Source organism: Antechinus flavipes, chromosome 2, assembly GCF_016432865.1.
Source record: "Antechinus flavipes isolate AdamAnt ecotype Samford, QLD, Australia chromosome 2, AdamAnt_v2, whole genome shotgun sequence".
Lineage (NCBI taxonomy): Eukaryota > Metazoa > Chordata > Mammalia > Dasyuromorphia > Dasyuridae > Antechinus > Antechinus flavipes.
In genome coordinates this window covers 41003862-41024990 of record NC_067399.1, presented here as the reverse complement: position 1 = coordinate 41024990, position 21129 = coordinate 41003862, and the positions used below count along the sequence as shown (strand labels likewise).

Here is a 21129-nt window from a genome sequence, read left to right as displayed (position 1 = left end):
GCCAGGATCTTCAGCGTTTCCAGGAGCTCGGGCCCCAGCGGTCCCAGTTCTCCCTGATCTCGTGTGCCACAGGCAGAAGCTCCCCTTTTCTCCCTCTGCCCCCAGGTCATGGGTTGCACACCCCCCCAAGGGGGTGAAACAAAGCCTGTGAAACAGGGCTGCTGTCTCCTGGGCACAAGCACCTTCTGGGAGTCCTGACAGGTCCTTCCAGCCCAGGCGAGTCCTGTCAGCGAGCGGCTGGGCATCCCTAGCAAGGGGGAGCCGCCTACAGAGAGACCCCGACTGGCTCTGCTAAGGGCACAGACCGGCCCGCCGGCTCTCTGCACGGACCCCTGCACCCTGATGCTCGCTCCGGCCCACCCCGGCCCCCGCAGCCTGAGCCTCCCGAGTCGGCACTTACTGTAGCCCATGCCCTGAAGGAAGTACTTGAAGGCTTCAGTCAGTTTCCCCGGCTGTGGAGAGGGAGAGAGAGGCATCGGTCAGCAGCCGGGAGTGGAGCCGAGGACCCTTCCACTGGGGGTCCCCATCCTGACCCTCCCAAAAGGAGGCCCCGGCCACTTGGGAGGACCAGCACTCACGCCCTGCATCGACTGCTGCCCTGGGAGAGGATGGGGGCCCTCGGAACTCACCTGGGTGACCTGGGGAAGTCCGCCCGAGTCGGCCATCTGCAGAGGGAAGCGGCACAAGATCAGGCCTCCTGCCTTCCTCCCCACCTTTTCCCCCTCCAGGGAATAATGGCAGGATTTACAGGGCATTGTGTACATTGTCTCATTGGTAAGTGGTCCAAATGTCAGAAATCCCTCGTGACCAGGGGGAGCCGGCTGCAGGCTTCCGTGGCTGGTCACCCCCTTTTGTGGAGGGGCTGGCAGAAAGGCGAGGGCCCATGTGGCTGAATCTGAACCCAGAACTTCCTGCCTCAAAGTCCCTCTGAGCGCAGGCTCGTGTACAGCACTCGCGCGGGGCTCGGGGACGGCCGTCTGCTCTTGGGGTTCTGTGCTTAGGACCCGGAGCTGGTCAGACCCTCCGGGCGAGGTCCCCGTGTGTGCCGCGGGACCGGGAGCCTTACCTTCAGGAAGGTGGTGTTGGTCGGGTCCAGCTTGGAGTTACACTCGACCTGGGGGAAGCGCAAGAGCTTCAGGCTTCAGCAGCCAAATGAGACCCCCTGAGCCCCGGGGGCCCCAAGCAGCCTCCCCCGGGACTCCTCCCAGTGACAGCTACGTAGCCAGCCCCGGCCTCTCTTTCTGTGAGGCAGCTCTGGGACTGTCCCATGTCACTGATGGGGAAACTGAGGCACGGGACTTGCCAGGTCACCCTGGGGAGGGGTTTGGCCACCCCCAGGCAGGTTAACAGGGGGATTTCCTCCTGCGGAGGAATACCAGCCGCAAAGTTTCTAGACACTTTTCTCTTCCAGATGCCTCTGAAGGAAGTTGGGGAAGGCTCAGTTTTTCAGAAGAGGCAAGAAAGTGGCAGAGTCAGCCGCTGAGCCTCTGTCCTCCGGGCACCATGTTCTACCCACTGACCCGCGGGGGGGCCCTGCTTTGGGGGGAGGCCGCCCAGCCGCCGGGCTCCCGCTGCGAGAGGGGCTCTTCAAGCCGTGGAGGACCCTCTGGCAGAGCTAAGCTCTACGCTCTCGGAACCAGCCTCAGCCAGCGAGGAGCAGGAGGGAGACCCAGGCCCGAGCAAGGGAAGGAGGTGCTGGGAGGGCCTGGGCGGGGACTGCACTCAGGTGCACAAGATACCTGGGTCCCAAGGGGTGACAAAGGTGCTGCTGGCTGGGCCAGGGGAAGGGGGCTCCTGGGGCTCGGTTCTGAGGGGGGATAGATGGGCAGAAGGAAGGGCCTGAGAAGGGCAGGGGCTTCTCCCAGCTTCTCCCAAATGCATCCAGGTCTTAGTGTGTCCCCGAGCTGCCCAGCACACCTCCTCAGGACACAGCCTGGGAAGCCCCCAGTGACCAGCGGGCTCGGACCCTGGGACCCAGGCTGTCCTCCCGGCTGCTCTGGGCCAGGGTCTGTCCCTCTCTGATGTCTCTCATGAGGTGGCTTGTGGGTACTCACCACCCCGTCCTCTGCGGGCGCATTGTCCCCGACCACAAGCATCACTGGGCAGCTGAAACAAAGAGGGACCAAAAGCAGAGGATGATTAGGCCTTCGAGGGCTGGGAAGGGCTGGGGCCGGGAGCGGGCACGAGCGGCTGCGGCAGGGACACTCACCGAAGGGTCTTGGCGTTGGGGACCGTCCCGGGCCGGTTTATGTCCAGATCTCTGCGGCTAGGAAGGGGAGAATGGGCGGAAGGAGGTGGTGAAAGGTTTGCTGCTGTGGCCATATCGAGATCATTCCTGAGCCTGGCCCACTCCCCAGGGCGCTCCCACCCAGCACACGGCCATCACCGCTGGGGCTGGGGGACGGCTCAGAGCTACAAGAGTTCAAAGGGACCTCAAGGGTCTATAGGGACTCTACCTGGGGCCCCCGAACAAAGACCGCTCCCTAAGATCGCCTTCACACAGGGAGAGTCAACCAAGCAACTCCCAAGGCCTTCCTTCTGCCGCGGGGTAACTCTCGCTGTTGGCAAGCTTTGTCCTGAGCCTTTAAATTTCCACCCACTGTTCCTCTTTCCGCACTCTGGCCCCTTCCCCCCATCAGGCCTTCACACCCTTGGCAGTGGCCTCCGTGTCCAGTCCGGGCTGCTGGATCCTGGCCAGCTCTTCTGTTAAAATCCCCAGGGGCCCTTGGTTTGTGGTTCCAGACCCGAGCATCTTGCTGCTCCTAACGCAGCCAGAGACAGCCTACTTCTGGGGCCGCTGCAGTGCCCTGTTAGCTTGTGCACTAGAACCCTCACTTGTTACACTGGTCACACTGACTTCTAAAACCCAAGTTCAGTCTTATTAGACCCAGCCTGCCATTCTGGCTTTCCGGACCCCAAGGGCTCTTCCCCCCAGCATTCTGCCTAGAACCTGCAAATCCGAGAAGGATGCTCGGCGTCTCGTGGCCGTGAGGGAGGCCGGTGGGGGCTTCCCTGGGGGGACTCAGAGACAGAGCTCACTGGGATGGTGGGGGAGGCCGGGGCGAGGGGAAGGGTGGGGGGGAGAAGATCCCCAGGGCAGCCTCAGTCCCAGTCCCATCACACCTGTTGTACATGTTCCAGAAGAGCTGAAGGTTGAACTGATTGACGGTGCTGCTGATCTGCTGCCGGTAGCTCTGCACCAACTCTGTGTTGTTCACCAGCTCCTCCTGGCCCCCCGGGAAATGAACAAGAGCGATTGGACGGGGCGAGCCCCTGACCCCGGCCCCGAGGACCCCCAAAGCAGCCCTGGCTTTTGAAGGCGCGTGCATGTGTGTTTGTGAATTCTCAGTGTTCATAAAACACCGGCCCATAGAAATGGTTTTTACAATTTTCGGCAATGTCTTATTCTACACGGCAAGAGTTTTCAGCATTCATTTTTGTAAGACTTTGCATTCCAGTTTTTTCCCCTCACTCCCTTCCCTCCCCCCTCCCCAGGACAAGCGAGTAATCCGATAAAAGTTAAATATTTAAACAATTCTTTTAAACATATTTCCATAAGAACTTGTTTTTAAAGAAAATAAAACTCCGGTCCTCCGCCAGCTCTCTCCTGGCGGTACTTAGGTTCCTAGAAAGGAGGTTCAGTTCAGGGAGGGGAGAGAGGAGCAGGAAGGAGACCTCAGGGAATCGAGGAGACTTGAGAATTCTTCCCACAAAATCAGCCCCCAAGACCTGTCCATCCCTCACCCTGCCCCCCTCCAAGCCCCATCCGAGCAGGATAGCCACGTGCCCCAGAGTAGGGGCTTGGCACACAGTGGGTCCTCAAGGAATGTCTGCTCCATTGGAGCCAGAGCTCGAAGGCTCCTCCTTGGTGGATTGGAGATCTCTGCTTCTGCTTCCCTGGCTAAAGTCCCACTTTTTCCCAGAAGCCTCTTCTCGTCCTCCATAATCTTTCGCCAGCTTGGAGGGGCTGGTCTACAGGCTACTCCCCGTCGCCCTGTGAGCTCCCCAAGAACAGGGAGGTCTGCTTCGTCTTTTTTGGTATATTCGGCACTTAGCTAGTGCCTGCACACAGCAAGTGCTTAATAAATGCTTGCCCCCTTGACTCGGCTCAGATATTGCTCACAGCCCCTTCCCATCACCTTCTCTTTGGGTAGGTCTTTGGGGGGGGGGAGAAGGTGAAATTTGGCCCCAGAAAGACATGAGGGTAAAATCTGGGGGTCTAGGCTCACACTTATCAGTCAACGGGGGCTGGGTGGCGCCATGGACCTGGAGTCAGGAAGGCCTTGAGATTAAAGTCCAGCTTCAGATACTTACTAGCTGTGAGACTTTGGGGGAGTCAGCCTGGGATGCCTCAGTTTCCCCAACTGTAAAATGGGGATACTCCCAGGGTTGTTGTGAGGATCAAAAAAGAGCCTAATTTGTAAAGTGCCTGGCACACAGTAAGTGCTTAATAAATGCTTGTTTCTTTCCTTTCCTTGCTTCCTCCTTCCCTTGCCTTTGAGGATGGCTGGGTGCAGGAGCAGGCTCTATTCCCAAGGGAATGATTGGGATTTTCAGATCCTCACAGACCCTGGAGTCGATCCGTACAAATCCCTGCTCCAGAACCCAAGGGGAGCAAGTGGACACGAGACCTTGCCCTTACCTGGCTGAACAGGTGAGAAAGAACCGTGTCAGGTAAAGTGCTCGTCAAGCCCGAGAGCTGCAAGAACAGAGAGCCAGAGGGAGGAAGGGGGGCGGGAGGGGGGTGTTAGTAGCCCCGGGAGGCTGCTGGCCCTGCTCCCTCCCTTCCCCACTACCCCCTTTCCTCTCCCTGTTCTTCCCCTTCCCCCTCCCCGACTGGGTCACCCAAGGCCCCTTCCCCCACCATTGCCCCCTCCTCCCCCACAGTCCCTTTCCCCCCCCCCCCCCCACCCCTCTGCTTACCTTGGTGGCTGCCCAGTCAATCCACCCTTTGCCGTTGGGGTCAATGTTCATGAGCACCAGGCCCTCCACAAGGTCAGGGAAGATCAGCTGTGGTCAGGGAAGGAGGGGGTGGGGTGGTTAGGGGAGGCCCCCCAGGGAGGGGCCGCTCTGGGGAATCGTGGGGGTGAATGCCAGTCTGTGCCAGGCAAGTTACTGGGCAAGGGCCCGAGCTCGCTCTCGCCACGGGCAGAGGTGACTGGTCTCTTTGGGCCTCAGTTTTCCCATTTGTAAAATGGGATTGAAAAACCCTCCTCTGTCCCCTGCCCTGGGTTATGGTTGAGAAGATCAGGGGAAACAGCTGATGTGAAAAGGGTGCGAGCAGGAGGTGAGAGGGGTGTGAGGAGGAGGGTGGAGCTGGGGAGAGCAGGGTGGGCAGGGCTGTGTCACTGGGGAGGCAAGGAGGGCCGGGGGCTCCGCTCCCCACCCCACCCCCTCCCCCGGCCCGAGGGCACAGACACTCACAGCAAACTTGGCCAGGACATAGGCTCCAGCACCAACCCCGATGCCAATCACGTACTTGAACCTGAGGGAGACCGTGGTGTCAGGTGCGCAGAAAAGATTGGGGAGTCCTCCCGGAGAGCCCCTGGAAGTCTGGGCCCCGGGGACTGTGCCCCCTCCCTCGGGGTCTCCTGGAGAAGGCCGGGAAGCAGAGCCACCCACAGCCTGTACCCAGCTCCCCCCGGGGCCCAGGGCAGCCCCAGCCGCCTGGGACACACTCACCCAAAGTGCTGGATCACACTGGGGACCATAGCAGCCAGCTGCTCCATCGAGGGAAACTGATACCTGGGGACACACAGCAAGGGGCTGGTGAGGGGGTGCGGAGAGAGCCTGGGAGAGGAGGTCCTGGCTAGGCAGGGCAGGCTCCCCACCTCCGGTGGAAGTGGTCATACATCTGTTTTATATTCACTGGGAGGAGGAGGAGTAAAAGGTGAGGAGGAGGAGTATGAGGAAAGGGAGAGGAGGAGGAGGAAGAGGAAGAAAGGGAGAAAAGGAGGAGGAGGAAGAGGAAAGGGAGTCGAGGAGAAGCAAAGGGACAAGAAGAGGAGGAGGAGGAGGAGGAGGAAGGAAGAAGAAGAGGAGATGGAGGACAAGGAGAAGAAAGGAAAGGAGGAGGACAAAAGGGAGAGGAGGAGGATAGGGAGAAGAGAAGGAGCAAAGGGAGAGAAGGAAGTAGAGGAGGAGGAAGAAGAAAGAAGAAAAAGGAGAGGAGGAGGAACAGAGGAAGAGGAGGAGGAAGAGAAGAGGAAGAGGAAAGTGAGAGAAGGAGGAGGAAAGGGAGAAGAGGAGAAAGAAGAAAGGAGGAGAAAAAGGAGAGGAGGAAGAAGAAGATGGAGAGAAAGAGGAAGAGGAGGAGGAAGAAGAAGAGGAAAGGGAGAAGAGGAGAATCAAAGGGACAAAAGGAAGAGGAGGAGGAAGAAAGGAAGAGGAGGAGGAAGAAAGGGAGAGGAGAAGGAGTAAAAGGAGAGGAGGAGGAGGAAGAAGAAAGGGAGAGGAAGAGGAACAGAGGAGGAGAAGAAAGAAAGGGAGAGGAGGAAGAGGAAAAAAGAGAGAAGGAGGAGGAAAAAGAGGAAAGGAGGAGGAAAAGGAGAGAAAGAGGAGGAGAAAGAAGAGGAAAGGGAGAGGAGGAAGAGAAAGAGGAAGAAAGGGAGAGGAGAAGGAATAAAAGGAGAAAAGGAGGAAGAAGAAAGAAGAAAGGGAAGATGAAAGGAAGGAAGAAAAAGAGGGGTTGGCAGGAAAGTGCTCCTGGAGTCAGGCCCACAGGGTGCCTGCCTCATGAGGGTGCAGGGTGAGGTGGGGGGTGACAGGGAAAAATCTCTTCACATTGATTTGACACTTGCAGTTGTCTGTCTGGGCAGAGCGCTCACCCCTCGCTTGGACCAGGCAGATGGGGAGGGGCTGTTCACATTGTGGGGGGCAGCAGTACTTACCCCTGAGGAAACTGCGAGGCCCCCACCTGCTGCCCGGGGGCATCCACGTGGCACACCACAAAGTGCTTGGTGATCTCCTGCATGTCTTCAAAGTTGAAGAACGCATTGAAGCAGAGCTTGTCTACAAAGAGACAAGTGGACTCTTGGGAGGATGAAGTAGGGGACCTCCTCCTGTCCCATGCTTTGGGATGGAGGACATGGCCTCTCATCCCCCTTCCTTCCCGATCCCCCTCAGTCTCCTCTTGCTTGGCTGTTTCCTGTACTTCCTCACTCCCTCCAAATACTCCCCCTTCCTCAGATCCAGAATAATTCTATAGTTCTATACTTTGAATGCAAGGACACGAAAGACAAAAATAAGGAGAACTATTAGCATTTTATCTTGTGGCTGTTCAGTCATATCTGACTCTTTGTGACACCATTTGGATTTTCTTGGCAGAGACAATGGAGTGGTTGGTCATTTCCTCCAGCCCATTTTACAGATGGAGAAACTAAGACAAACAGGTGAAGTGACTTGCTCAGAGTCACACAGCTAGTCAGTGTCTGATGTTGGATTTGAACTCAGATCGTTCCAAAGTCCAGCACCATCCACTGAGCCACCTTAATGTCTCTTTTAGCACTAGCTGTGAGACTGTAGACAAACCACTTGGTCCCTTCATCCATTAAAATGAGGATAAGAATCCTTGTAGTATCTTACCTCACAGGGTTGATGTGATGCTTACATGAGATCATGGATGAAAAATGCTTTGCAAACCATTATATAAATGTCAGTTATTACAATAAATTTTAATTAATCTTTGGGAAACAAAAGGAGCTTAGTGTCCTTCAAGTTCAACCCACTTCCAGTTGTTATGAAGGTGAAAGGGAACACTGTAGCTGTCCCTTCCTGGTTTTATTTCTCTCTTTCACTTCCCTGATCTGGCATTGAACTGAACTCTAAGCAACTGTCAAGTTGGGAAGAAACTCAGGGATCATCTGGCCTAATCTTCCATTTTACAGCTCAAGAAACTGAGGCCCAGGGCAGAGATGAAAGCCTGTACTGTAGGGGCAGAAGTCAGACTCTACTTACGGTTGAGCCCCACATCATGGTAGGTGAGGATGGCAGGGCGGTTTCCCTTTGGAGAGCCCCTGATCACCACATGAAGAAGACCATATGGGGTCTCTATGTCATGTTCCTAGAAAATAGACAATCACAATTCATCCAAACATCAGACTGTATCCAAATGACTAACTGTAACCCTATTCCGTAAGCCTTTATGTTTTTTTCCCCTAAACTTGACTTCTTAAGTTAGGTTAATAACTACTAACTCAAATTAATTTCCCAATGTACAAATTTTAAAATTTAAAAACATTTATTTATATATAAACATTTATATCTATATATGTACTTATGTACATATACATATTTATATCTATACCTGGAAAACATTATTTATAATAACACAAACATATTTTTGTCATTATTATTGCTCTCAATAACATCCTCAGGGAACCAGTCATCACAGTAGTAAGAGCGTTAGGTCAAAGAGCACCAATGGCTTCATATCTCCCTGCTTAATGCTATATTGCCTCCAAATTTGTAGCTCTCCCAGCAGCACTTATATCTTCATACTCAGTACTGAATCTTAGAATTTTAAACTGAATTCAGCAGTTCAGTGGGAAGAGAGTAGTATCCCAGAGTTGTTCTTATTACATTTCTTTAGTAATTAGCATTTAACTTTTTTTTTAAGTCATTACTGATGATTTGTGGGTTTGCTTTTTTTTTTTTTTGGAGAACTGCCTGCTCATGACTTTTGGGAAATCTGTATCATTCCTTGTAGCCATAAATTTCAGAATTTCATCAGAAATAGTTTTGGATACTCTCTCTCCCTCTCCAACCTTTTCTCTCCTTTTTATGTTGGATGCATTGATTTTTGTTGTATTAAAATTTTGAGGCATCTAGGTGGTTTGAATGCAAGAAAATCTGAGTTCAAATCCAGCCTCAGATACTTATTAGATGTGTGTCCCCAGGAAAGTCATTAAACTTGTGAATGACTCAGGTCCCTCTATTAAAAATTAGGGATGATAATAATAGCACCCAACTGAGGATCAATTGAGATAATATTTGGACAAGCGTTTAGCACGGGGCTCCTAATAGGTGCTATATAAATATTTATTCCCTTCCCAGATCCTTTGTTTTACTTATCTATAATTTCCTTTCCCAATCAGAGGTGCAGGAGTGGTCCTGACTAAGCAGAAAGGGGAAAAGCCTTTCATTCCAGGCCACAGCTTGCAGTCATGGAAGAAAAACACTGTCTCCCTGGCAATGACTTGGAATGCCAAATGAGGTTTTCCATTTATTTCTAATCCAAATCGTGTCAGACTCGGCTGGAACAGCAGCCTTTGGGGACCAGAGAGGCAAATGAGCCATAAACGCAGGAACACCAGCCAGACCAGGACTGTTCCAGGGTGAGCCAAATGCAGGAACAGAAATCCCACCGAGAAGGAGGAGACCCTTTTAACTGCACTGTGACCACATTCAGGGCTGGGTCATTATCGTCCTCCCTCGGGACCCTTGCTCCTCTGGCGAGTCTCTCTGTATGCTCCATTTCCTCTCCACCTTCTCTGTCCATTCTTGCTGCCATCTATCCCTGAGATGACTGGACCAGTTTCCCCACTGCTTTCCCTAATTTTTCTCTCATGCCCTCAGTCAGGCTGGCTTTCCTCCTACCAGACAACTACTCTGCTCAAAAAGCTTGTCTCCTAATCACCCTCCAAAGAAAGCCCAGATTTCTTAGACCAAGATTTCTGTGGCTGTGAACTTGGTTTAAAAATTGTTTTGATATGAGCAGCTAAGTGGTGCAGTGGATAGAGCACCTCAGGAGGACCTGAGTTCAAATCTGACCTTAGATACTTAACACTTCCTAGCTGTGTGATCTTGGGCAAGTCACTTAACCCCAATTGCCTCAGCAAAATAAAAATTAAAATTGTTTTGATAGCTGCATTTCAGTACAATTGGTTTTCTTTATAATCCCACATATCTGATTTGCTGCATTTCTAACAAAGGGTCTCTGGGCTTCCTCAGTCTGATTTCCCAGAATCCATGACACCAGCAAGATGAGACCCCCCCATATTTATGCCCATCACTGTCCATAAGGACCCCGATCTAACTCACCCTCATTATGCCCTACTATCCCCTTTCACACAACCACACCACAGCCAACTGGGCGGCTCACAATTTCCCCTCAACTTCTCCTTTGCTGATGAGTTTTGACCACCCTTTTCTGGGTGGTCCCTGCCCCCTCCCCTATATCTGAGCGCCAATGCATTCTGCAAGGCTCAGTTCCCAAAGCCACCTCCTCCAGGAAGACTTCCTTCATCCCTCCCCCAGCCAGGCAGTTTATAAACACTGATGAAGGCCTACTGTGTGCCGGGCACTGTGCTAAGTGAAAGAGTCATCCCTTCTCTAGTCTGATGAGGGTGAAAACATGCAAAGAAGCTGTTCACAACCTAGTGTCTACAGGACAAGTTGGAGACAATAATTAGGAACGAGCGCGTCACAGCCAGCCTACGTGCTCTGAGTCTAACAAACTGTACTTTTATGGTTCCTCCTTCCAGGTGTGTGGATGGTTCCTGGGCAGGGGCGGGTCCAGGATGGATCCACGTGAACAGCATGGGCAGTGACGTCATACTGCAGCTGCCACACGGGGCCCAGGCAAGAAACGGGACACTGTGTGCCCCCAAAGCACCTTCCTCGCAGAGGGCTCAGCCCCCTGGCACTGTGGGGGCGCCCGCCTGAGCGGCTGCATCCCATGTCCTCCCCCCCTCGCCCGCTCTCAGGTGTGGGGTCTGGGGGACTCAGGACACTTGGCCCATTTTACTGATAGTGCAGCTGCAGCCCAGAGAAGACCATCCCCACCCCCCATCTCCAAATCCAGTGTCCTTTCCACAGGGCCATATCACTCATCCCAGGGAAGAAGACCCAGGTCTCCGGGTGGGAGGGGGCCAGTGCTCTAGGACTGGGTGCCCGGGCGCAAGGCTGGGCAGGGGTAAGTAGCCATGCCTCCTGCCCAGGTCCCCTGGGGGGTCCCAGCCTAGAGCACAAAGCCCGCTGGGAGCAGAGGGGAGGGGTTAGATGTCCCTTCTCCCAACTTTCCCCTTTCTGGGAAGCTCAAAGGTTTCCAAAGAGGAGCCCCCCGGCGGCTCAGACTTGCCCCCGAACCTTCTCCTTCTCCCCTATTATGGAGGGAGCCGGGGTTAGAGCAGGCTGGAGGGGGAAGACAGTGTGCTTCCCGGAGGCAGCGGGGATAGACTGCTGGGCCCCGACCCTCGGTGAGTCACTTAACCCCTGCCTCAGTTTCCCCAACTGTAAAATGGGGATAATATGACCCACTTCCCGGGGTTTCTGTGAGGATCAAATGAGAGATCATTGTAAAAATCTCTTCGCTCAAATCTCTTCGCTCAGGGCCCGAGACTCTCTGCTGGGCCAAACCCCCTTGCCTTCCTTCCTCCATGGTAGCCTCTCCTCTGGCGGCTATTCCAGGGACACTGGTTCATGGACCTTGTCCCTCCCGTCCTTCCCCTGACTCTCTCTGACTCACAAGACTTTTTGGATGACACAAAGCACGTAAGAGCCTCCGGAGCCCCAATGCCGTGCACTGCCACCCCAAGGGCACACATCCCTGTTTGGGGACGTCCATGGTCAAGGTGATCAAATTGCGATGATAAAGTCAGGCTTGGGAATGACCGAGGGGCCCGGGCTCCATCCTCAGCCTCAGGGTCACACGCAGGGCGACTTCTAGCAAGCCCAGTCCCCTGCCCAGCTTGACTCTGCCCAGAGACCACCCGGCCATCCCTGCAAAGCACATTCAAAGACCGGAGAGGGGCAGACGGGCTCCGAGGGGAGGATTTCCCCATCAGCCGTTGCTCCCAGCTGAGACCCCGCAGCCCACCGGGCAGCCAGCCCCAGCCGAGGAGGCCGGCTCTGACCAGGGGAAGCGGCCCCTCGGGGATCACGGGACTCAGAGCCGGAAAGACTGACCTTCACCATTATCTAGCTCAGTAATGACGACACTGGCTGGCCTGCCCCACCAGGTCCCGCAGGTACACAGAGGCCGGGCCAGGACATGAAATGGCTCCCTCTGGTTCCAAATCTAGGGCTCCTCCGAGGGAGTTAATGTACAGAAACATTTTGCCCACCACAAAACACGAGGCAAACATTAGCTATTCTCTGTTTGCTCTTTCTAGTCATCTCTCCATACCGACTGGTTTTTTTTTTCTTTTGTACTTATGTTTTCCCAATTATACACAAAGATAGTTTTCAACAGGACTAGGTGTTCAGCACTAACCCAGTCCCCAGGGCATCCTGTCTAGACTGCCTCCGAGGAGTTGCCTAAGGTTGGAACACTACCATCCCACGGGGGAGCAGGGCCCGTGAGAGCCAGCCCCATTTGCTGTCTTGGTGCCCTCGGCTGCCTCTGCCCCGTTGTCTCTTTGCCCCTCGGTTTCTTGGCCAAATACTTCCTGCCCCCTCTTTCTTTTGCAAGATGGCAGCCCCAGAAGGAGCCATGGCCCTCTCCTGACCCAGGTGGAAGGACTGACCCTCCGAGTGGTAGCCCAGGTCAGCTCCCGCAGCCTGGCCGTTGTCCCTGGGACCTGACAAACCCCGCCGGCTCCTGGCTACCCTTGGATTTGTAGATCGCTTCTCATTTACCCACTGAGGCCTCCTGGGATGACTCAGCCGGGCTCAGAGGTGGGAGGGAGCTCGTCCAGCCAACTTGGACTTGATGGAGAACTCCCTCGCACCGGCCCAGACAAGTGGTCACAGCCTTGCCCCTACGGCCTCCCCGGGCCTCCCCAGCTCCGGCCAGTCCAGGACCCCAGAGCGCTCTCTCTGTGGACAGCTCCGCATCCAGGGGGCCAAGGGAAGCAATCCCAGCCCGGCTGCTCCAGCACCTGCCCCCGGCTCCCTGGGCTGCTCCCATTGGCTCCCGGTGATGTCAGACCCTGCGCGGTCCTCCCGGCGGGCCAAGGACTCGGTCGTGTTCCTGCAGGCACTGCAGCTGCGGTGGGCGGGCCATCCCCGGGCTCTTTGACAGCCCCTGCCCCGGCTCTGGAATCCCCCGCCAGAGTCTGGGGGAAGGCGAGGGGGAGGGTGGCCAAGGGCCCTCCCCTCGGGCCCAGGCTCGCTGGCTCCAGCTCTTGACCTTGAGATGTGTCCCAGCCTTCCAGACTCCGCCAGCGAGTGCCCTCTGCCCGAGACCCTCGGAGGAGGGACACGTCCTGTGCTCTTCACCTCCCCAGGGATGGGAGGGGGGAGAAGACACATGCCCCAGAGGGACCCAGGGGAGGAGAGGGGGGAGGGCACAGCGTTCTCATGAATAATTCAAGGCCAGCCCCACCCAGCTGCAGAAGGGGAGGGAGCATCTCTGCCCCCCAGACATGCCTGAGGACAGAGGAGTCCTGGTCAGGGAGAGCTAGAAGCCCTCCACCCAAAGGAGAGCCACTGCGGCTGCGTGGGGGAAGGGGCGCACCCCCCCCAGCCTGGGGGGGGGGGACCCGCAGAGGAGTCCTAGCCCTGCCACTTCCCAAGGTCCAGAGTGTTCCCTGTCCTTCTCTGCCCTTGTTCCCTGATGCAAATGGCGAAAGGGGATGCGCCCGCTTTCTGTGGCCCCCACGTACCACCCTCTGCCTCATAACCCCCCAACTCTGGTCCCGACATCCCGAGAGGGGGCCGAGAGCCCTTGCCACTGACCAGAGGACAAGGGTGGTGCTGGAGACCCAGCCTGGTGCCCTGCGCGCGAGCACAGACACACACAGCGTTGCCCTAGGGAACCAGTGGTTACAATTTGCCAGTCATCTAACCTGAGATATCGAGACTGCATGGCACTGCCCGTGGGGGGGCCTTGTCCCCGGGTTTCACCTCCACACAATGCGCAGGGACTAGGAGGATGTGGGTACAGCCCCCTTCCCACCAGCCCCCTCCCCACCGCAGCAGCAGGAGCAGCTTCTTAGAGCAAAACAGACCGCTGGGCTTCCCTGTCCACTGCAGTGAATGCAGTCCCTGCTTGGGGGGTGGGGTGGGGGACGCGACGGACTGGAGGGCGGAGTAACACAAACGGCAGCATCCCCCTCCCCTGACACTTCCCCCAAACACACACACACACACACACACACACACACACACACACGCACCATCTATCCAGTGCCTTGTGACCCAAGACACAAATTACCCCCAGCCTGATGGACAGACCGGACACATTTCCCTGTCTCGGTCTGATGTCTGTCCGTCGGACGTCTGCTCGCCCCTCTCCCCCCTCCCCCACTGAGGTTTTCTCTGGGGACGCTTCCTCCGCTCCCCCAACTCCCCGCTCCTGGGCTTGATTATTCCGAGCCTCCCGCCTTCCCAGCCCGTGCCCCCGCTGCTCAGCATCTGTGCGGACCGGGCAGAGGATAGCGCGTCCGTCGCAGAGACCCCCGGAAGGTGCCCTGGGCGCCGATGGCCGTCGGACCCCCCTCCCCCTCCGTCCCCAAGGGGCTTGGCCAGCTCCGGGCGGCCGCACGGTGTACCTACCCCATCCCAGCACTCGGGCATCTTGCAGGGTCTGTGCGGGCCGTCCCTCGGGAGGACCGTTATCGGAAGGGATGCTAAAGCTTAGTCACTCGCAGCCCCGGCAGGAGTGCCCGGCCCGGAGGAGTGCGATTGGCAGCTCTGCAGCAAAGGCTGGGCTTCTCCGCCGGGATTTATACCCCGCTCCAGCCCCCGACGTGAGCCCTCCCCCTGCCCAGCCTGCCAGACAGGGGGATGCAGTCACTTGCTGAGATGGAGGCCCGGGGCTCCCTGATTGGTTGAGGAGGGAATTAGTCACCCTCCGATTGGCCCAAGCCATCCTCTCTTGCTCTAGTCTTATTTTTTTTTTTTTTTTCAATTTCTTTCTCGTTAAAAAAAAAAAAAAAAATCATTACTGATGTTTTCTTCCTCCTCCATCTTTCTTCCTCCCACTACACACATGAACCAGTTCAGTTCTAGCCAGCGCACAGCCGCACATGGACACACATGTGCTCACTCACTGCCTCTGTCACCAGCACACACATGGAACCCAGAGAGATCCCGCCAAGCTGGGGCTGGAGGACCCTCAGAGCCAGCAGCAAACAAAACAGGCTGTAGCTGGGTACCCGGGTGTTCCCAGGGGTCCCTGACATATAAAGTCCGCCCGGTCCAAGGTTACTTTCCTGCTACCTCCCCACCCTGGCATGCGTGCCCCGGGCAGCCTCAGAGCTGACCAGCCTCTGCCTCCACAGGCCCGGAGAGATGGGCTTTGCTGCATCAGAGGGGGTTCCCCCCAACTTAAACTCAACACACGTTTCCCAAGTGCAGACTCCATAGAAAGAAGTATACAATAAACAGGTACAAAAACGAGAGGAGATTCGGCTCTTGCCCGAAAGGAGCCTCCCTCGTAGGACCCGTGGGTATGTGCATCAGAAACTATGAGGCAGATCTCTGGAGAGGGTAAAATGCAGGGGCAATAAGAGAAAAGATCCAGGCGGGCTTCCTGGCAAGGGGGCCCTGGAGAGAGGGGAAGGATTTTTTTTTCTTGGTAATGCTCAGTCACACAGCCAGTAAGTGTCAAATGTCTGAGGCTGATTGAGCTCAGGTGGTCTTGGTGCTCTAGCCATCGCACTATCTAGCTGCCAAAGAGGAAGCTCGGCCCTACGAGCCTCGGTGAGCTTCTCCTTGGGATCGGGGACCACAGAAAGGCCTGAGACGTCTGTAGCTCAGGCTCCCACTTGGATGGGGGCAGGATCGGGAGTATTCCTAATCTACTAGAAACTGGCACAGAGATGGGGCGGACAAGGCCTTTCCCATGATCCCATGGGCTGGCATGGCTGGCTTGGCTGCAGCTGGCACCTCAGGTTTTCTGGGGAAGAGCCCCCAGCTCTGGGCCTTGGCAACCTTCCTCTGTCCTAGTTCTGGCACAGGAGGCCGGGTTCAAGGAGGAGCTGGCAGTCCCAAGTATGGGGCAGGAGAGGAGGACACAACTGCCCTTTCTCCCTTGGCCTTCTTGAAAGATCATAGAGAGGAGAGAGAAAATGGGATGTTCCATCACCACAGGGATCAGCTGCTAGCTGGTAGTTAAGAGGGGAGAATCAGGGAAGGCTTCCTGGAAAAGGGGCCTCAAAGGAGAGGAAGGATTTCCAGGGGAAGGATGTCCGGGCCCATTCTCAGTCACTCACAATCTTGTGATCTTGGACCTCAGCTTCCTCATCTATTAAAAAAAAAAGGGGTTTAGCCTAGGTGGCCACAGCCTTGGACCTATGGTCCTAGGACCCCCAAGCTCATTTTCCAGGTAACTGGGCTTTTGCTGGGTAGGCAGCAAGTCACGGACCCAGCCTCAGTCTGAGGTCCCCAGCCGCCCCCTTAGGAGGAAGGGGAACTGAGCAAGTGCCTCCTGTTTTCCGGCTCTCGGTTTCCTTCTTTGTTCCGAATCTATCTAGTACTCCAGGCCGTCTCCCCTGGGAGAAAGCGAGGTTGTTAAGGAGTTCGGACCACTCATCCTTTCTTCCCATCTCCAGCCTCAGACTGGTGCCGGCTCAGAGAAGGCGCTTAATAGATGCCGCTTGACTCGTAAAATACGGGGATGGGACAAGATGGGGGCCTCTACCTGGAGACTGAGATTTTAAAATCTCATTTGTTAATGTATTTCAAAAGAATGGACTTCCTTCGCAATCCCGTGTTTTCCTTTGTGCATTTAAAGGCATGTTTCTGAGCAGCAGCTTTACCGGAGGGGTCTGTGACCCCCCAAAAGGCTAAGGACCCCCAGAAGGGGGATCTCTGGGCCCTTTTCCAGCTCTGACATCCGGGCGCATCTGGGATGGGGCGGGGCCGTCCATCTCTGGGATCTTGTCCTTTCTCTTCTATCAGGTGGCCCAGAGGTGGGGGGGGAGGGCGGGGAGGAGCCAGGGAGTCCCTAAGCAGCTCTGCTAATTGCTTAGCTGGCTTCTTAGCCCCCCAGGGACCGCGGAGGGATGTCAAGAGGGGGGTGCATTATGTGGAGACAGAAAGAGGAGAGTGGGGGGGAGCGGAGGGAAGAGGCCAAGCCCCGGCTTTGTCCCCGAGAGGCTCCGCCTCCCCTCCACCTGACTGCTCTGCAGCAGTGGCTCCCAGGTTCTCCGCTGCCCTAGCTCCAGAAATCCCTCCTCCCAGCCCCCCTCCCCCCTCCCGGTTACTAGCCGGGCTGGAGCCCCGCCTCCCCGCTGATTGATGTCTCCTGGCTCACCCCCGTTTCAGGAGGGTTAAACAGGGGCGGGTCGGCGGGGTCCGAGGCTGCCGGCGAGAAGGCAGCCCTTTCCCCCAGCGCCGGGAAGCGTTGGCATTGGGGGCGCAGGTGAAGGCCCCACCTCCCCTCCCTCCCCCGTTTTCTCCCCCAGCTCCTGCTGCCCTGACGCCTCCCGCGTCCGAGGGGGCCAGACGTGCCTACTGTGTGCCAGGCGCTTTACAAAGCGTGTCCCCTTTGACCTTCGCAACCACCTTCTGAGACGGGTGTGTGATCGCTATTTTACAGAGGAGGAAACTGAGGCAGAAAGCTGCAGGGGCTCGCTAGGGTCACCCAGCGAGGCGGTATCCTTCCCCCGTGGCTTAGCCCAGCGCCTGAGGGGGCGGACGGCTCACCCCGGCCCCCACTGCCCGGCACGGGTGTCCCCGCCCCCACATTCTCACAGTCCGAGCTGTGCATCAATGGGCGCTACAATCTCGATGCCCCGTCGCCAGTGACCGCGGGCCCGTCCCGCGTGGAAGTGGCTGCGGTCCAGGCCGGGAGCTGAGAGACCATCGAATCCGTCCCCTCGAGCTGGAAGCCTTCTCGGAGATCCCGCTCATTGGGTCCGTTTTTACCGTCTCCAGCCGTTTTTGGGGTTGTCTTGGCAGAGACATTGGAGTGTTTGCCAGTTCCTTATCCAGCTCATTTTTACAGATGGGGAAACTGAGGCAAACAGGAGCGGTGATTTGCTCAGGGTCACTCAGTGTCTGAGGGCAGATTTGAACTGGGGCTTCCTGATTCCAGGCTGGAAATACAGAGGTAGAAATAGGGGCTCGGAGCGACTTGTCTACTATCCCCCGGACTTCAAATGAGGAGTATTTTTCTCTTATATTTCACACCCTCGTTTAAAAGTTAAAAAACTGTGGCCCGGAAGGGTCCCCGCTCATAAAAGCAGACGCAGAATTCGAACCCGAGACACCCATCAGAAGGATGTCCCCAGGGGCTTGGAGCCCCAGGAGGCAGCACTGGAGAGTTTACACCCCTGGGGTGTATCGCTCTTTAATTTCTGGCCTTAGGGCCCGGCAGTGTGATGCTGCAGGCATCTCTGGGCCAGCGTCCCGGGAGGCAGGAGCCGCCCCAGCCCGGGTGACCGGCCCCAGCCCGGAGGACCGGCCCCAGCCCGGAGGACCGGCCCCAGCCCGGAGGACCGGCCCCAGCCCGGAGGACCGGCCCCAGCCCGGAGGACCCGCCGACGTGGGACCCGTGAGCCTTTGTGGCGGTGGAAGGAGCCCGTGGCGGCCGAGCCTTTCCTGGCCAAGTTAAGGCAGGCCGGCCTCTAGCCCCTCACCCAGCTCCCCCGAGGCCGGGGCCCCCTGCTCACTCTTCTCAAAGGGACCGGGTGAGGAGCCAAGGGCTCGGGAGGCAGAACGGGTTAAGGCGGAGCATCCTTTTCTGCTCGGGCCGGAGCCCAGCGCGTGTGCACAACCGTCAGTGATGCAGGAGGAGACTCGGCATCAGCCCACCGACCGGCCTGACGTCACTGGGCGGAGCCACTCGCTGGAGGGAGAGATCCCAGGACAGCCACATGACACACCTGCGGGGCTGTGCCCCTGGGCCCCGTCTCTGGGTCACAGCAGTGTCCTCGTGTTTGTCCCCGGGCCTGGGACCCCTGAGGCGGGAACTGGGCCAGGGAGGAGGCCTTGGGCCACATCCTCCCCCCTTCCTGAGGACGGGGAACCCGCAGTTTGCAGAAGGGCAGCAAGGCCCCCAGCTTGTGGGGACAAATGCAGAAATCCTGGTTTATGTCTCAGGAACCTGCTTCAGGTGTGTGTGTCTCCCCGCACACCAAGAAAAAAGAGGCTCAAAGCCTGAGAATGGGCTGCTGACCGCGGCTTCTGCAATACTCACTTTTCCCACCTGGAGCCCCTTCCAGGAAGCAGCCATTGATTTTCACACAGTAGATGCAAGCTAGTATTGGGAAAAGGGTCCCCTAAATCCAACTCCCTAACCAGGCCTGAAAGGGCCCTCCACCCTGGCCACCAGCCCGCTGAGCCACAGGGAAGCCTCTTGTGACCTTGAAGACTCGGCCAACAATCCTCCTCAGCTACAAGATGGCAGCTCCAACGCCACCAGTTAAGCTCCCCGTGTCCCAGGATGACTTGCTGCACTCATTCTATCCATTCACCTTCCAAAGCGACAGCCCTGAACTGGAATGTACTTCACTGGAGCAATCCCTAAAAATTTCCGGCCTCTCCAGGTCCTTGGAACCCTCTCAGAAACACTGTTTGCTCCCTTTGTTTCTGGGGGAAAAGCTACCTGAGGGTGGGCAACTAGTTAACTCTGGTGGCTCTGCTCCCCCCCCCCCAAAAAAAATTTTTTTTTTGAGTATTTTGGGACAGATTGAACTCTATGGGGAGGTGCATTAAAAAATGCTCACCATGAACTGCCTTTCCTTGAGACCAAGGGCCGACTTCCAGGACTCCCAGACCCACTGCTTTAGAAAACCCCATTCCCACCCAAGTCCCATGAAGCCGCAGAGCTGAGCCGATCCACAGTGACCTCGCACTAAGAGCCCTTCTCATCTTGCTTCTGGCCTTTGGAGAAGACACGTGGCCAGGGCTTATGGGCAAGGAAGCCATGGGGAATGGTGGGGTTGAAAGTGCTGAGCCGGCAGAAAGGAGCTTTCTCCAAATGCTTAAATAATTCATCTTGTTAGTCAGAACATTCATGCCAGCTCGGGCTCAGAGCCAGCTCCTTTCAAATGCCCGAACCCCGGCAGGAGGTCCAGGTGGGCAGTGCTCAGAACCGGTGGGATGGGCAGCGTCGGCATTAAACGTGTCCTTCGTGGGGCCTGAGCTACCCACTGGGGGTGGGTGGGAGGGGGGCCGGAGATCGCCAGTCATTTTCTAAAGCTAAGCTCCCTAGGACGGAGGATCTCTCACTTTTGTGCTGCTATCCCTGGCAGCCACTCCAGGCCTGGCCCATCATGGAACGCACTTAATCAGTGCCAGCTGAATGCCCGATCACTGATTTTTCACTAACCTAATCTTTAGAAGCTACCGTCTGCCCTTCCTTTTACCAAGGACACTCTCTCCATATATATATTATATTTATGTGTGTATGTATATGTCTGAACAGTCTCTCCCTCACTTCAAGTACAACTAAAACATCAACGCCCTCCTCCGAGTGCTAACTGCCATCATCCCTTTGCATCATCGCACCAGCTCTTCCTGAGAGCTGACCAAGTCTCCCACTCCCCCCCATTCTCTCGCTGCTCCCGCTAACTTTTTCATGTTATCTAATTTCCAATTTCCCATCTGGTTATAACCACATTTAAATGTCAGCTTAAAGTTTGCAAAGCGCAGGATACAGAGCGTCTCGTTTGATGCTCACACAATCCTGGGAGGTAAGTGCTGGCGTCAGGCTTATTTTCTAGACAAGGAAACTGAGGCAAACAGAGGTAACTGCCTTCCCCTTCCCCGAGGTCACACAGAGAGGAAAGGTCTGAAGCAGGATTCCAAGCTGGGACTTTCTGGCTCCTGGTCTAACATCCCACCTTGGAACAAGGCAGCCCCCTTTGCCCTCCCCTCTGTAGCTCGGTTCAGCTCATTCCCATCTTCTCATTTCCCATATCCCCGTTTGTGATATTTATGTGTGTGTGTACAGAGAGACAGAGAGAAGGAGAGAGACAGAGAGACACAGAGAGACAGAGAGACAGAGAGAAGGAGAGAGACAGAGAGACACAGAGAGACAGAGAGACAGAGAGAAGGAGAGAGACAGAGAGACACAAAGAGACAGAGAGACAGAGAGAAGGAGAGAGAGAGAGAGACACAAAGAGAGAGACAGAGAGACAGAGAGAAGGAGAGAGACACAAAGAGAGACAGAGAAAGAGAGACAAAGAGACAGAGACAGAAAGAGACACAGAGAGACAGAGAGACAGAGAGAAGGAGAGAGACAGAGAGACAGAGAGAAGGAGAGAGACAGAGAGACACAAAGAGAGAGAGACA

The 21129-nt window shown here is 56.1% G+C and overlaps 1 protein-coding gene across 5 annotated transcripts in view; it reads right to left on the bottom strand.

Moving 5' to 3' along the window:
- The window catches only part of NDRG4 (NDRG family member 4), a 68381-nt gene that overhangs the window by 6387 nt on the left and 40865 nt on the right, over positions 1-21129 (bottom strand). For 3 of the 5 annotated variants that reach the window (XM_051974596.1, XM_051974594.1, XM_051974595.1), the window contains exons 4-15: positions 7957-8062; positions 6891-7011; positions 5683-5745; positions 5425-5485; positions 4924-5010; positions 4643-4699; positions 3124-3227; positions 2210-2266; positions 2055-2106; positions 1067-1114; positions 630-665; positions 401-452 (exon numbers count right to left, since the gene is read on the bottom strand). In XM_051974596.1, the coding sequence (XP_051830556.1) occupies positions 401-452; positions 630-665; positions 1067-1114; positions 2055-2106; positions 2210-2266; positions 3124-3227; positions 4643-4699; positions 4924-5010; positions 5425-5485; positions 5683-5745; positions 6891-7011; positions 7957-8062 (844 nt within the window). Of the gene's footprint in view, positions 1-400; positions 453-629; positions 666-1066; positions 1115-2054; positions 2107-2209; positions 2267-3123; positions 3228-4642; positions 4700-4923; positions 5011-5424; positions 5486-5682; positions 5746-6890; positions 7012-7956; positions 8063-14439; positions 14599-21129 lie in introns of those variants that run through there. The other 2 variants (XM_051974597.1, XM_051974598.1) reach the window with 2 other exon arrangements.